We start from the raw sequence: 15,639 nt of genomic DNA on the forward strand, positions 1-15,639 counted from the left end.
TTCTCATACTGAAGCAAAGTTCTTAACCTGAAGCACTATTTCTGGGTTAGCGGAGTCTGTAACCTGAAGCATATGTAACCTGAAGCGTATGTAACCTGAGGTACTACTGTATGCAATCCTAACTCTGCACCCACTGCTCAGTTTAGGAAAGAGAGACAGTTCTCCTAGGAAAACCCAAGCCATCTCCTATCCCTCACGTGGCTGGCTGGCTGGTGGCAGCAGTAAACACACCCAGGACACCCCCAAATTTGTTGATCCGGGACAAACAGCCACCTGCCAGAAATTCCCCCCAGAAGTCACTTCCCCCTTTGAAATCCCAGGAAAATCCGCAGCCCTATTCCCCATAAGGTGTAACCATCCTGGCCCTCAACACCGACCCACCCAGTCAAGACAAAGTCCCAGCTCTGACATTCAGTGAGCTTGTGAACATGCCAGAGTCACAAGAAGCAAACACTCATCTGCATGTTGTTATAGAGAGCTCTTGGCTACTGTATGAATATCACCGCAAAGGGGGAGAACTGCATTGGGCTGCTTTTCTGGCACTTGGAACCCCAACCCTTGGTTCTGGCTCCCCACAACTACTGCTGCACCCAGGCATGGCTCATGCACAGGGCTGCAATGCTTCCATGCTAGTATGAAACATGCAGTACGCACAGAAGCCTGTGATTCTCACATGCAATCCTGACACTCACAATGATCGCTTGATGTTGAGGCCCAGGTGCCCTCTCAAGCTGGTCACCCCAAGAATTTGCACAGACGAAACAGAGAGACAAACAGTTAGCAAGTTTTATTCTATTGTAAACAACAGACTAACACAAGGCTGCACTGGAAGAGTCTGAAACCACTGTTATGCGTTTCTCAAGGTCCGCTAGCTTGCTTTTGAGCTCCCTGTTTTCTTTATGTACTTGTTGTAAATGCTTTCCTTGTATCTGGTTCTTCCTCTCCAAAGAGGTAATGCTGCCTCGGAGAGTATCGACCTTGGCCACCATCTCTTCTAATTGTTTCATCAGTTTAGCCATTTCTTTGGTGGTTTCGTTAACTTTCTGGTCAACGTCTTCTGGGTCCTGGTGTGGTTGCATTGTGTGACTGTTTCCTGGGGCCATGGCGGTCTCTGTGGTTTCGGTATCCCCCTTGGTTGTGGCCATTTTGGCTTTCCCGTCGATCTCTCTTTCGGGTTGTGTGGTGTGGCTTTGGGTGGTAGGGGTTCTGCAGGTCTCTTGCCGTTGTGTCTTGCTTTCACCTTACATACCCCTCTCTGTTGCGTCTGGGCTGTGAGTCTTAAATGTTGCAGTCGATGATTTTGGTGAGCCTCTTTCCTTTTACTATGCCCTTGTTTCGCTCTTGCTTCCCTAAGGACAGCTGACCTCCCAGGAAAAGGTTGGTTGGTTGAAGGGCTTCTCTCGGACCGCAGTGGCTGACTGAATGTCCTGGAGGCAGAATGATGGACAGACAAACAATCAGACAGAAGGACAAACATGCAAGCATACAAGAGACAAGTAAAAATGTACAGGGCAGAGCCATAGCTGGGTGATCTTGCGCCCCTGGCAGAACCGTCCAGATTGTGCCCCCTATCCACGGACAAATTAGCTCTTCTTTCCGCCTCTCCTCCTCCCATTCAATTCACCCTCTATTAAAAACCTTTTCTTATGATGCAATAAATGATATTTTTATTTACAGACATATCTATGGACATATTTTAAGCCAGTTTTGCACACACACCCCTCGCCTGCACCACTCGCAGGGGCTCACTTCACTACCCCCTAGCTATGGCCCTGGTACAGGGGGAAAGGAAAAGGGAAAGAGATGGGTGGTGGTAGGGGATTGTGTGTGTGTAAAATATTGAAGTAAGAAGAAAAATTAAGATGTGCAAATAAAAAGTATAAGGATAAGGATAAGAATTTAAAGATGAAGGTCAAAAATCAAGGTAGAGAGTTAAGTTTAAAAATGGAAGGTGAAGTTAAAAATTTAAAGTCGAAAATCAAAAATCAGAATGAAGATTCAAGGTAAAATGTGAAATAAAAAACACATATACCCACCCAAAAGAATGGAGGGGGGAGCGAAAGTTACAAATTTAAGAACTGTTTGGCCTCCCTGGCTCAGAGTCCTGGTTTATTCTGCTGCGTAGCTAACATATCTTTCTTCCGTCTCCCTGGTGTGGTGGGAAGGGTGGGGAATTCAAATATTATTATTATTATTATTATTATTATTATTATTATTATTATTATTTGTGATAAAATTAATAAGAAAAGAAGAAAAAGGGGGAAAGGAGAAAGCAATGATAGTAGTAGTAGTAGCAATATTTTTAAAAATTTAAAAAGCGGGGAGGGGTAATGATTAAGGAATAAACGTAAGACTAGAGTAAAAATAAGGAAAACTGATAAAAAGGAAAGGGGGAATTGCCCCCCTAAAGAAAACATTTTTTATAAAAATTATCTGTTCGTTTATTTCTGAAAGTCTCCGTTGGAGCGCACCAACCTGAGGGTGGTTTTCGCAGCGTTTGGAAACTCACGAGGCTTGGAGATCGGTAGCGTCCGCAGGTGGGAGCCTTTGTCGGCTCAGGCCTCCTCCGTGGACGCCACCATTCTCCGTCTCCTCCACGTTCACCCAGTCCAAAGCGGAGCGGCTGGGCTTGCGGGGTCCCGACCCGCGGTAGCGGGCTCCGCGGACCCAACTGGCCGAGGGTCAAAGCGACAGGGAGGCAGCGCCAGAAGCCGCCGCGCTCCTTCTCCTGCGCCTCGCGGTCCCGGCTCTCCGGTGGCGCAATCGCTGCGTCCCTCTCTCCAAAATGCGGCTAGAGTCGCTGGCGACTCGGGACCCGGGTCTGAACCTGGGTCTCCCCTTTGTTGGGCGGCGGGAAGGGGGAAGATCCGGGGACAGAGCGAAACGTGGGGATGATCTCCCCGCTTCTCCTCTCCTCCTGTGTTTTGCTTCGGGGTCTGCTCTAAAGCAGAGCGCATGGCAGGGCTCCCTCCCCGCTTCTCCCGGCGTTCAGCTGCTCCCCTACCTCCCCTTCTGCCTTTAAAGATTGGACGGAGCCTCACCTTTTCTCCAACCCGAAGGTTTAGGGTCTCCTCCGTCTGGTTCCGAACTCCTGCGTCTGGATCAGCCCTGGGTGGCTCCCCCTAATTCGCCATCTTTCCCGGAAGTCCAACCACTGCAAAGAGTTACCGCTCATTCTAAAGCATTCCCAGGAGGAACACAAAGGAAAACTAGGAGATGTGGCCAGGCAAAAAAAAAGGGGGGGGGGTGTGCTTGTTGGCTAGGAGGGGGAAATTTGGCTAGAGTGCTGAAAGGGTTACTTGCTCTAGGAAGAGAAGGGGAGGTTTGCAGAGGAGGAAGAGGGGTTGGGTAAGGGGTCTAGGGAAGGTTTGGGGGCAAGAATCGGAAGAAAGCAACTGGAAGAGTTTGGGGCATGGAGGTTTTTAAGCAGAGGTTTGGATGGCCATCTGTCATGGATGCTTTAGCTGAGATCCCTGCACCGCAGGGGGTTGGACTAAATGATCCATGGGTGTCCCACCCGATGGGACTGAAACCTGAATACAGGGGAAGAAGGGAGAGAGTGAGGAGTTTGCCCGCTGATGGGCTTGCCAGGGAAGAGAGAGGGGAGCGAGCCTGAACACCTGCAAGTATTTATTTGAGGATTTTCAGTATTTGTTCATCAAAAGATTCCTAGCTGGGAAAGGCACCAGCTTTTATGCCCAAGTTGAGCTCAAAATAATAGGAATACTTATGTCTTTCCGGCAGTGTATGCAGACTCTCCAAGTGTCCCTATTTTCCAGGGACATCCCTGATTTAGAGAAGACTTCCCCATTTCTGATTTGATCCTGGAGTGCCCCACTTTTCCTTAGGATGCCCCTATTTTCATTGAAGAAATGTTGGAGGGTATGATAGGATGACTCTATTTTTAATTGGAGAAATGTTGGAGGGTATGGAGTTATCCAACCCCTGAACCATCTGAAGGCAATCCCCGTATAGGGAAGGTTTTTTATTGTTCAATGTTCTATTATGTTCTTATATACATGCTGGAAGCTGCCCAGAGTGGCTGGGGCATTCCAGTAAGATGTGTGGGGTATAAATAGTAAAATTCTTGTTATGGAATGGGACATCCCTATTTTCATTGGAGCAATGTTGGAAGGTATGGTGTATGGGTGTTTAAAAGTTTTCAAATGGTAACAACCAGGAAGAGTTTGAGAAATGGATTCTAAAAGTGCATCTCCGTTCCTCTTTTCAGCTGAGTACTTAAAGGGAAATAAATTGGTATATTTGGGGAGATCTACTGGAAAGAGCCTCAGGCGATTAAAACTACTTGGTTAGATGGAAAACTGATTTAAAATTTACAGATTGTTCCCTGTTGAAGGAGAATTATATGAAGATGATGTACAGATGGTATATTACACCAGTGCAGTTAGGGAAAATGTACAAAACTAGTTCAAATATATGTTGGAAGTGTAAGGAAAAGGAGGGGACATTTTATCATATGTGGTGGGATTGTAATGTAATTTAAAAAATTTGGGAAATGATATACAATGAATTAAAGAAAAAGTTCCATTTAACATTTGTTAAAAAACCTGAAGCATTTTTGTTAGGGATTGTTGGGAAAGACCTGCCAAAAAAACCTGAAAAACATTTTCATGTAGGCGACAATGGCCACAAGAGTTCTAAAAGCACAAGGATGGAAGACTAAAGAAATCCCAACTAAAGAATCATGGCAAGAAAAATTGATGGACTATGCAAAGCTGGCAAAATTGACACATAAGGGATAACTGTGACTTTAAATATGAATGGGAACCCTTTACAAAGTATTTGAAGACGCAACAAAGCTAACTGGACTCCTTGGCAGGTTTTGAATAAACATTCACAAACTTTTTATTGACAATAATCAGTTAAACAATTTAAGGATCTATACAACTTTGCAACATGCAGAGAACAGCATTTGCAGAGAAACCAAAGACTGGAACTGAGGGAAGTCAGGGAGGGGGGGAGGGAGGAAAAATGGGGGGGGGGAATTAAGGATGATATGTTTTTGGATAATATGTTTTGTTTAAATTTTCAATAATTTTTTTTTAAAAAAACTACTTGATTAGTAGATGGGGGGAAGGAGAGGGAAAGGGAAAGAACTCGCATTCGTTTAACCCATCTTGGTTTAAAACTTCCAGAAAGAATCATAGAATCATAGAGTTGGAAGAGACCACAAGGGCCATCGAGTCCAACCCCCTGCCAAGCAGGAAACACCATCAGAGCACTCCTGACATATGGTTGTCAAGCCTCTGCTTAAAGACCTCCAAAGTAGGAGACTCCACCACACTCCTTGGCAGCAAATTCCACTGTCCAACAGCTTTTACTGTCAGGAAGTTCTTCCTAATGTTTAGGTGGAATCTTCTTTCTTGTAGTTTGGATCCATTGCTCCGTGTCCGCTTCTCTGGAGCAGCAGAAAACAACTTTTCTCCCTCCTCTATGTGACATCCTTTTATATATTTGAACATGGCTATCATATCACCCCTTAACCTCCTCTTCTCCAGGCTAAACATGCCCAGCTCCCTTAGCCGTTCCTCATAAGGCATCGTTTCCAGGCCTTTGACCATTTTGGTTGCCCTCCTCTGGGCACGTTCCAGTTTGTCAGTGTCCTTCTTGAACTGTGGTGCCCAGAACTGGACACAGTACTCCAGGTGAGGTCTGACCAGAGCAGAATACAGTGGCACTATTACTTCCCTTGATCTAGATGCTATACTCCTATTGATGCAGCCCAGAATTGCATTGGCTTTTTTAGCTGCCGCGTCACACTGTTGGCTGTGTTATTTTGTTTTTAAATTTACAAATGATAAGGGAGGCTGGCAGAGATTTACATTGAGGAGACAGCGGTCAACGGACTTGCCAAGAGGTGTTGCAATGAAGCTTGCTTGAACATGCCAGCTGGCCTTCCAGTGATGGAGGCTCTTCTTCAGCCTCTTGAAGCCAAAACCAAACTTTCCTTCTTAGGAACAGGATACCATTGCAAAATCTGGTGCCTGTGTTTGAGGGTGATTCACAACAATGCAGTTGCTTCACCTCCATCCCCATGTATTCACATGCTGCCCTGGAAGAGGTGCCAGACATCCCATACATAGACATCTCCCCAGAAGGGGGACATGGGGGATCAATGCCTCCCCAACAAGGAGCACCCCCCCACATGCCTCCCATTTCAGAACTCCTGTCATTAACATATAATAAAACAAATAATTGGTTTTTTTGTCCAGGGTAGGGGAGTAGCAGCTGGAATGGATATACAGTGGTACCTCAGCTTACATACACTTCAGGTTACATACACTTCAGGTTACAGACTCCGCTAACCCAAAAATATTACCTCAGGTTAAGAACTTTGCTTCAGGATGAGAACAGAAATCATGCTCCAGCGGCGGCAAGAGGCCCCAATAGCTAAAGTGGTGCTTCAGGTTAAGAACAGTTTCAGGTTAAGTACAGACCTCCAGAACGAATTAAGTACGTAACCAGAGGTACCACTGTACACCCAATGCCTGAGCCAAAAATTCACCTACATCTGTAATCAATAAAGTTGTGGATATTTCTAATCCAGATCACTGTGTGCTTGAATTTATTAATCACACCTTACATTTAGCCAGGGACAGGGGTGGGGGGCACTGTGAGTGGGCCTGCGGTATAAGAATTCTAAGGAATCAAATATAGAATAGATGTTCATAAATGTACCAGGCAAACACATACATAAGCATATAAACCATGGGTACGCAAATTAAGGCCCGGGGTCCGGATCCGGCCCAATCACCTTCTCCATCCGGCCCGCAGACAGTCTGGGAATCAGCGTGTTTTTACATGAGTAGAATGTGTGCTTTTATTTAAAATGCATCTCTGGGTTATTTGTGGGGCATAGGAATTTATTTGTTTCCCCCCAAAAAAATATAGTCTGGCCCCCCACAAGGTCTGAGAGACCAGCCCCCTGCTGAAAAGGTTTGCTGACCCGTGTTAAAACCATGTGTCTGAAATAGTACAGGAGAGCAATCCTGAAACCATTTTGGCTCTCCCAAATTGACCTCAAATATTTCTCTGCGAGGAGGAAGGAAATGGGCAAAGCTTTCCAATTGTCTTTGGACTTTCCAGTTGTCTTTTTACACCTCCCTGCAAATACAGTCTGTTAAGCTGAGCAAACTATCAATATGCGTAAGAGATTCAGGAACTAAAGCATTTTCCATCTCAAAGGAATGGCCAGGCCACCCAGAAAAGGCAATCAAGTAAGTCATTATCAGGTATCCTGGCAGGAGAGAAGCAATCTTCTCAGATTTCTGCTGGAGACCACCTTCTTCTGTGATGGTGTATATATGATGTTTTGGGGGGTGGTCTTGGGCTACAGGGTGGGCAATTTCAAAAGTTTATTGGGGCTTGCACACCATTGTTCTGGGTCTCTCCTACCTTCTTGCAAGGAGGGGAAGGAACTGTTGCAACAGAAAAATAAAGATCTGCCTTGCTTTCTATGGATCTTGCCTCCATCCATTCATCTCTGACTGATCATGGACTGATCAGTCCCTTGGGGAGTTGGGAAGCAAAAGCCAAACCCCCTGTTTTTTCTATAACACCTGCAATAAATAAACAAACCTTGGGGTGAGTTCCCTCAACTTTTTTCCAGAAAAAAAAGCACTGGCAAAAAATCCCCACACTCTGAACAGTTTTATCTTATGTTTTGTTCTCTTTTTTGCAAGATCACACACCACCAGAGGTCCTCCTGCAGCCCTCTCAGCAACAGCCCCAACAGGCTCGGCTGCTGGACTACAACTCCCAGCATCCCTTGCAGCAGGTATTGCCCTGCAGGATTAGAAATGCAATCCAGCCACAGCTAAGGGACTCCAAACTAACACAGAGGCCAACAGCTACTGAAACAGATGGGCTCAGCCCAGGGCAGGGAGGCCCCCAGCAGAAACCTTGGGGTGGGAGCAAGGAGCACCCAACCCAGGGGGCAAGGAGGACAGCTGGACACAATATGGGTAACAGGGAGGCGTTGCCACAGAGTGGGTGCCAAACCTATAAGGGGCTGTCAAAAGGGGATCTCCCATTGCCACAGAAGTGGCAGGTCCTACAATCACAATTCCAGCCATGTAACAGGGAAACCCCCCACCAAAGGGTCTCCTGGGGAAAGGGCTCAGGCCCAGGGGTATTGCAGCTATTGGTGAGGGATAGCATTTTGTGCGCTCTGCCTTCCTATCCCCACTTGTGTTCACAAGCCTTCCTATAAATCAGAGTCCAAGGGCTCTGTGGTTTGATAGGAGCTCAAATGAGGAAATTGGCATGTATCTGGAGAGCCCACAGATACTCAGTGGGTGGCCTCTGATACAATCCTACTCAAGAGGAGACCCATTGGAATTAATTGGAAAGGCTGGCTTGGGCTTATACATTTCCCTGCGTCTGCTCTGCGTCGTTGGCGACGTCCCAATATTTCTGGCACAATGCAGCAGGCTGACTTGAGGAAACTGAGGCAAGGCTTGCACTAGCCTCAGAGGAGAATGTTAAGTTGTGGGTGAACATATCAGACGACACAGCGATTCTTCAAACAGCTCTTCTTTATTCAGATGCCAGAACAGAACTAACTGAGGAGCTCAGTCAGCCTGCTTATATAGAGCTCCAGAACAATTGCAACTGTTGCCACTTTCTAAAACTATCCAATCACAGAACGTCACTTTTCGATCCTTCATTTGCATACAAACTATCCAATCACAGAACGTCACTTTCGATCCTTCATTTGCATAACTATCTACAGTATCCCCCTGTTGGCCCAGGGTGAGAACATCAGTACATAACAGAGAACTTGGGCCAGAGTTCGTTTGGGCTGCTTTCTTTTCTGTCCTTGTCCCAAAGTCCTCCTTTCCTCCACAGTCGTCAGCCTTTTGGGCTCTGTAATAAACAAAAATCTGCCCTTATTCCCTTATGGGGGACACAAGAGCCGTTTCAGAGTCCTTTGCAGGTTCTCCATCGGTCGAAGAAAATAACAGAGGCCAACCAGAGAATATTGAGAAGCAAAGCAGCTAGTAAGCCTGATCTTTACTGAACTGTTGCAACAGGGTGCCCCCTTCACACGCAGGAGAAAGAGGAGGACCCAGAACAAAAGTGTGTCAGCCCTTATATAGACATTTTCAATTGCCCGCCTTGGAGTCCAAGACCAGCCCCAGAAACATGCCTACATCACAGAAGGGGTGTAGCTCAAGAGCAAGCTGAGTACGTTGTTTACCTCCTGCCTGGCAGGTTACCTGTTAATGCTTACTTGTTGGATACCCTGGGGAGCCTGGCCAATCTTTTGTAATGATAAATACTTCCTGAGCCAGGTCACAGGCTCACCCTATTCATACACAGATATACCCTTAAGACAGGTTTTGTGAATGAAAAGACAATGGGGAGGCTTTTCCATTTTCCTTTGACCTTGCAGAGCAAACATTTGGTCAGTCTGGGAGCCAAAATGGTTCCAGGGCTGTTTTCCTGTGCTGCTTCAGACATGTGGTTTATATATTTTTGTACATGTTTGCTTGGTACATTTATGAACATTTATTATATATATAAGACCTTATTTTTTTATTTCAGCTCCATGTCAGGAGAGCTGTAGTAGGCAAGCCTTTGCTGCACCACCACCACCCGCCCTTTACGCTTCTGCACTTCCTGGCAGGGCTTGTGTGTCGCAGACACTTCAAGCTGCTCCGAGGATGTTGCAGTGGAAACTTTGAGTGTCTTCAGTCTCTCTTTGCTGAAAGACTTGCCAAGACTCCTACTCAGCGATTCCAGGACACCCCAAAAGCAGACCTTCCCTTTCCCTTTACAGGAGTAAACAAGGTGGCACGAATTGGATGGGAGAAGTCTAATTCAGCAAGAGCCAGGAGATAGCTGGAAACGGAGAAGGATGCACCTGGGAGTCTGTCTCGCAGCCTTGGGTCTTGTCCTCCCTTTGTGTAAGTATACCTGGCTTGTTGTGGTGGGAGGGCTGGATTGGATGGGAGGACATCAGAAGGACACACATCACCTTGCTGGGTCAAAAGGGCCCTCCAAGGTCCATCTAGGCCTCGGTTGGCCACCAAAGGCAACCTGGAAGCCCACAAACTGGGCACGAAGGCAATGCCCTCCTCTGCTACCATGGTGGCCCATTTGGGTTACATCAGAGCAGCCAATCCAAGAGTTTGCCCCTCGCTGATGATGCTGAAACAGGCTCTCCGAACACCGCAGGAAACTCCCAGACCATTGCTGTGGTGCAGTGGATCAGTGCATCTGGCTATCAACCAGAACATTGGTGGTTCGAGCCCACCCAAGAATGGCTGTGGGCAGGATTCCTGCATTGCAGAGGGTTGAACTAGATGACTGTAGGGGTCCCATCCTGCTCTACAGTTCTATGATTGCATGCAACCAGGGGGCTGTAGGGACAGGCAGGTAACCTGGAACTCATTTAAAGTGAGGGTTTGGTAGCACCTCTGCAGATGCTGCAGGAGCCATTGTGCCAAAGGGCCTTAAAGAATGGTCCTTGCTAAAATTCCACCCAGGAAGCACTTTTAAGGGGCTGAGCAGGAGGATCACAGGTTTGGGGATGACATCCTCTCCTCCTCCATGCTTCAGCCAGCTCTGTTGAGGGAGAGATGATTGGGGCACTAGGGAGGGGCCCTCGTAGACGGTGCCAGGGCTGTCTGCAGGCGGCTTCCAAGTGTTTCTAGCCATAGGTGGTTTGGGGCACTGGGGCTTAAAATATGCCAGGAAAAGGACACAGGCACTGGGTGAACTGGGAAATGTCCCCACCCCCATCAAGCTCAAGAGCATGTTTACATGGATCAGGCTATCCCTGGGCAGGTGAGCCCCTCAGTCCTTTGAAAATCAACCCAGCAGTAGCAGCAGAGCTGGATTCCTCACAGCTTCCTTGCAGACACTAATCCTGGGGATCTTAACTTCCACATTTCTCTTGCATAGCTTGCCCCACATCTTGGCCCTGCTGCAGATTGGGGCTAGTCCCCCGCCCACATACCTAACACAGACCCCACCCTCCAAGTACTTGTCCCTATTTTCCAGGGACAGGCCCAGATTTACAGAAGCCATTCCAGTTTCTGATTTGATCCCGGAATGTCCAGCTTTCCCCTTAAAGGTAAAGGTAAAGGGACCCCTGTGAAGTCCAGTCGCGGACAACTCTGCGGTTGCAGCGCTCATCTCGCTTTACTGGCCGCGGGAGCCAGCGTACAGCTTCCGGGTCATGTGGCCAGCATGACTAAGCCGCTTCTGGCAAACCAGAGAAGCACACGGAAATGCCGTTTACCTTCCCGCTGGAGCGGTACCTATTTATCTACTTGCACTTTGACGTGCTTTTGAACTGCTAGGTTGGCAGGAGCAGGGACTGAGCAACGGGAGCTCACCCCGTTGTGGGGATTCAAACCGCCAACCTTCTGATCGGCAAGCCCTAGGCTCTGTGGTTTAGACCACAGCGTCACCCGTGACGCCCCTATTTTTATTGGAGAAATGTTGGAGGGTATGGAGTTATGCGACCAGCAAGCCAAGGAGATACATAATTATACAACCTTTAGAAGACATGTGAAGGTAGCCCTGTATAGGGAAGGGTTTTTTTAAAAAAGGTTTAATGTTTTATTATGTTTGATATATGTTGGAAGCTGCCCAGAGTGGCTAGTGCAACCCAGTCAAATGGGCAGGGTAGAGATAATAACAATAATAGAATAGATGTCCCTTTTTTCACTGGAGAAATGTTGGAAGGTATGCTAACTAGAGGGGAGGGGGCATTGTGCTTGTTTCCATAATTTATATCCCGCAGCTTCAAGATAATTTCTGCTGCTAAATGTTCTAATTCAAAACTATATGAAACAAAACATCTTAACTGATGTTCCTGACTAAAACAGCTGTGGTCGGTTCAAATAAAAGCTCCTCTGATTTAAAAGCATGAGTCTTAGCATCTCTTAAATGCCCTGGTAGAGAGAGAACTGTCACAGATGGGAGAAGCTGTTGTTACTTTCCCCTCAGCTCTGCTCCCCCACTACGTTCCACATGGAGAGCTCCCCCCCCCCCCACTGCCCTTGGCATGAGAGGTCCTGAAACAGAGAGAACCAAAGGTTTCTAAAGGCCTTGGACAAGGCTTTTCTGAGGGGCTGGTGAATGAAATCAGAGCTCTTTCTCAGCCAGAGGCACCAAGGAAAGGGCAGAGTGGAGACCCTTTTGCCCTAGCCTTGTGGTCACCTGTCTTTTCTTCTGTTCTCTAGCCTCATCTTCTGAATCGCACAAAGTGGGCATCTCTGGGCGCCGCGTGACTGTCACCTGCCCTCTAGAAAATGCCAATTGGAAACTGGTCAATAAAAAGAATGGAAATTATAATGTCACCGAAGAAAATGAAATCTTGACCATTGAAGCCATGAACAACATGGAAGTGGTCAAGGGTGACTTCACCTGTCAGAATGGCACGGCATCCCGCAAGATTTATCTGCAAATCAAAGGTCAGTGCTCAAGGTTGAGGTTCTGGTGCTAGAAATCCTCTGCGTTCTTCAGGCAAGAGCTACTGTGAGGGTTGACTATGCTCCAACCCCAGTATGCCTCTGAATAATACCAGTCAGTGGAATCGAAAGGGGGGGCGGAGAGAAGAGTGCCGTCCCGCTCTTCTCCTGCTTGCAGGCTTTGTTTTGGGGCATCTCATTGGCTGCTGTGACACTGGGCCAGCTGGGCCACCTTTGGCTTGACCCAGCTGCAGGGCTCCTCTGATGTGGGAGCTGGAGGGATCCAAGGGAGATGGAAAGAGCTTCTTCTCCTCCTGTGCCAGAAGCCAAGTCTGGGGTATCCATTCCCTGACCTTGCAAACAAAGCCTGCCCGGCCCTAGCAGACTCAGATAAAACTGGAGGAGACAGCCGCCCCACCCCAGTGAGATCTTTCTCCAGAGCCAGATTGTTCCAGAACATCCCAATACATTTTGCTGTCTGCAGTGAAGGACAAGACAAATCCCACCCACCCCCTTGTATGTGTAGGAGCATCTACAGGCTGGAGGGCAGCTCTGTGCAGAGGCTCCTCTGCTGGACTCCGGCGCACAAGAGAGCTTCCTCGCATGATGGCTCAGCACTACCAGGCTGCCCAATCCACCAGGGGATGCAACATTTTACCCACCAGGTGCCAGCAACCTATGCTATGCCACTGGCTCTGTGCACCAACCCCTTCCTTGCCCCATGCTGCCTAATTGTAGGGCTGCCCCAGTTTCCATGGCTTGACTCTCTTGCTCTCCTGGGCAGCCTGTGATGACTGCGTGGACCTGAGCATCGGGCTGGTGGCCGGCATCGTCGTTGCTGACCTGCTCATTACCCTGGGGATCATGTTCCTGGTCTACTACTGCAGCAGCAAGAAGCCTGCCACCAGCTTTGGTGGGGGGGCCGCAGGGGGAGGCGCCCGCGGACGGACACGAGGTGAGTACTCTTGTGGTACACCTGGACTCTCCACAGGGGTGACTTCAGCTTCCTCCGTTGTCCCACAGAGAAAATTGGAAGTCATCTAAGCTGGGGTTGGATTGGTAAATGAATGCCAAGCATATACGGCTCCCATCTGGAGCTGGAGGTGGGGAGGGTTGCAGATCTGGTGCCAAGGGTGGGTTCTGGTACGTCCACAGCTTAAGAATTTGGGAGACCTGAAGGCTCCTCTGGGTGTTGCTGGGATGGGATCAGCTGGTTCAGGGCTTGCTTCAAGGGGTGAACTGGAGGAGAAACCAGCTGGTTGGCTGGCTAGACCCTAGCAGGGATCCTGATTGGCCCAGCCCAGAGGTCATAGCAGCAGCAGTTGCTCTGGGGTGGGGTGGGGGGACTTTACAGCCCCATCATTCTGACACAAAGTATTTCAGCTAAAGCACCCAGGAGTTCCTTATATGTGCGGACAGGGGCTGATGCCCCACGCTTAACCACCCTGCAATAACCACCTCCAATTCTTGGCTGTGCTAACAAATACCCACTTTGCATTGTCTTCCAGGCCAAAAGGTGGACCGCCCCCCACCTGTCCCAAACCCAGACTATGAGGTAAGCACAGCAGAGGGTGGCTGCCAGGGACCGGGAGGGAGAGTCTATGGAGGGCGGCCAAAGAACCTGATCACCATCGGCACTGGGAGGGCCAAGGGCTAGACTGGGCACACCTGGCAGGAAGGCCCTGCAGCCCTCTGGGGGCAGCTGCTTGCTCACCTGAGGCAATCAGGCCCTGCTTGCTGGTGATCCCCATGGCCTCTCCAGGGGGAGACAGAAATGGCCCCATCACAGAAGGACCCTTGGTGAGTAACCTCTCCTCTTTATTCCAACAGCCCATCCGGAAAGGCCAGCGGGAGGTGTATGCTGGGCTGGAGCCCAGGGCCTTCTGAGACATACCACAGTCTCTGGCCACGAAACCTCATTGTTGCTGACTGCTGGTGGCACCACCATCTCCCTTTGCCATGAGCAGCTTCCCTTGGTGGCTGATGGGTAGCCTCACACCCTCCCTGAGTCTCACAGCCTGGAAAACCATCCTCCTTCTCTGCAGCTTAGTCCACTCCCTTCAATGGGTCCACGTGTGCCTCCGATGGGGTCCTTCCCAGCTCCTCGATGGCCCAGTAGAAGAGCCTCCTTCTGGGTCAGATAAGCATCGTATCCAAGTCATGCCTGGAGCAACTTCAGCCCTGCACTGCAGAGAGGGATGTCGGGCACGGAGACCTGGGACAAGTCACAGGGACTGGGAAGGGTGCTATGGGCTTAGGGTCATAGGCCCACCTGGGCTTGCACTGTGAATGGTGTTCCAACCCTAAGCCAGCTCAGATTCTCCCAATTCCTCTTCTCCAGCCACACACCTGGGCAGGAGCTGGTTGCTGGGTTATGCAGGTGGGGGGAGAAATGCTGGGCAGAGAGTCTTGTCCCATTTCTGGAACCTTAACTATGGGGGCTGATAGAAGTCAAGCCCTGTTCTAAGGCATCTCCCCTTTGTTCATTCATCAGTCCTGGGCCTTCTCCACCACATCAGCCCACCTTTAAGCCCCTCTGTGGTTTGGTCCCCACCCCACCCCAAAAAGTGCTCCTGTGACCCAGGGAAAATGGTCGGTCCTGATTAAATAATCTCAGCTGACTTCTCGGCTGCCCTTCTCTCACCCAGCCATGCTGTGTTTGGGCACCACAGCAGATGCGCTGACCTCTTGGGGGACAGAATTGTATGTATTTTGTTGTGGTTGTGTTTGCAAGGAATTCTAATAAAGTGCCTTCCAGGCCAGCGTGCTGCATCACACTGGCTCTCTTTGCACGTCATTCTTTAATGGGTCGGTATGTTCTTTGCTAAGGGGGATCAAAAGGTCGGCGGTGCGAATCCCCACAATGGGGTGAGTTCCCATTGCTCGGTCCCTGCTCCTGCCAACCTAGCAGTTTGAAAGCACATCAAAGTGCAAGTAGATAAATAGGTACCGCTCCGGCTGGAAGGTAAACGGCGTTTCCGTGCGCTGCTCTGGTTTGCCAGAAGTGGCTTAGTCATGCTGGCCACAGGACCCGGAAGCTGTACGCCGGCTCGCTTGGCCAATAAAGCAAGATGAGGCGGCAACCACAGAGTCGTCCTCGACTGGACCTAATGGTCAGAGGTCCCTTTACCTTTTTATGTTCTTTGCTGGGAACTCCTGATGACTTTGTAACTAATAGGGGACTCAAGAA

The 15,639-nt window shown here is 48.9% G+C and overlaps 1 protein-coding gene and 1 long non-coding RNA gene across 5 annotated transcripts; one reads left to right on the forward strand and one right to left on the reverse strand.

Moving 5' to 3' along the window:
* Window positions 1-772: 772 nt before the first annotated feature.
* On the reverse strand, window positions 773-3,171 carry LOC308573964. Its single transcript, XR_014002286.1, has 2 exons — window positions 3,042-3,171; window positions 773-1,427 (listed from the first exon to the last, which is right to left on the reverse strand). It is a non-coding gene; the product is annotated as an uncharacterized lncRNA (long non-coding RNA).
* Window positions 3,128-15,226, forward strand: CD3E (CD3 epsilon subunit of T-cell receptor complex). 4 transcript variants are annotated; one of them, XM_081171365.1, is made up of 6 exons: window positions 3,128-3,221; window positions 9,806-9,932; window positions 12,222-12,452; window positions 13,234-13,404; window positions 13,958-14,004; window positions 14,280-15,226. In XM_081171365.1, exons 2-6 carry the CDS (start codon window positions 9,884-9,886, stop codon window positions 14,334-14,336), a joined length of 555 nt encoding a protein of 184 aa, XP_081027491.1. In that variant the 5' UTR covers window positions 3,128-3,221; window positions 9,806-9,883; the 3' UTR covers window positions 14,337-15,226. The 4 variants fall into 4 exon arrangements, with proteins under 4 accessions (XP_081027491.1, XP_081027492.1, XP_081027490.1 ...); XM_081171366.1 differs by lacking the exon at window positions 3,128-3,221 and adding an exon at window positions 3,269-3,432; XM_081171364.1 differs by lacking the exon at window positions 3,128-3,221 and adding an exon at window positions 6,988-8,009.
* The last annotated feature ends 413 nt before the right edge of the window (window positions 15,227-15,639 follow it).

The sequence above is a fragment of the Podarcis bocagei genome (genome assembly GCF_964188305.1).
Source record: "Podarcis bocagei genome assembly, chromosome: 15".
Lineage (NCBI taxonomy): Eukaryota > Metazoa > Chordata > Lepidosauria > Squamata > Lacertidae > Podarcis > Podarcis bocagei.

Bases quoted from the DNA above. Each gene is read 5' to 3' on its own strand.
- CD3E (XM_081171365.1), top strand. From the start codon at position 9,884: ATGCACCTGGGAGTCTGTCTCGCAGCCTTGGGTCTTGTCCTCCCTTTG. The intron at 12,453-13,233 runs GTCAGTGCTCAA...TCTCCTGGGCAG, and splicing joins GATTTATCTGCAAATCAAAG to CCTGTGATGACTGCGTGGAC. The intron at 14,005-14,279 runs GTAAGCACAGCA...TTATTCCAACAG, and splicing joins TCCCAAACCCAGACTATGAG to CCCATCCGGAAAGGCCAGCG.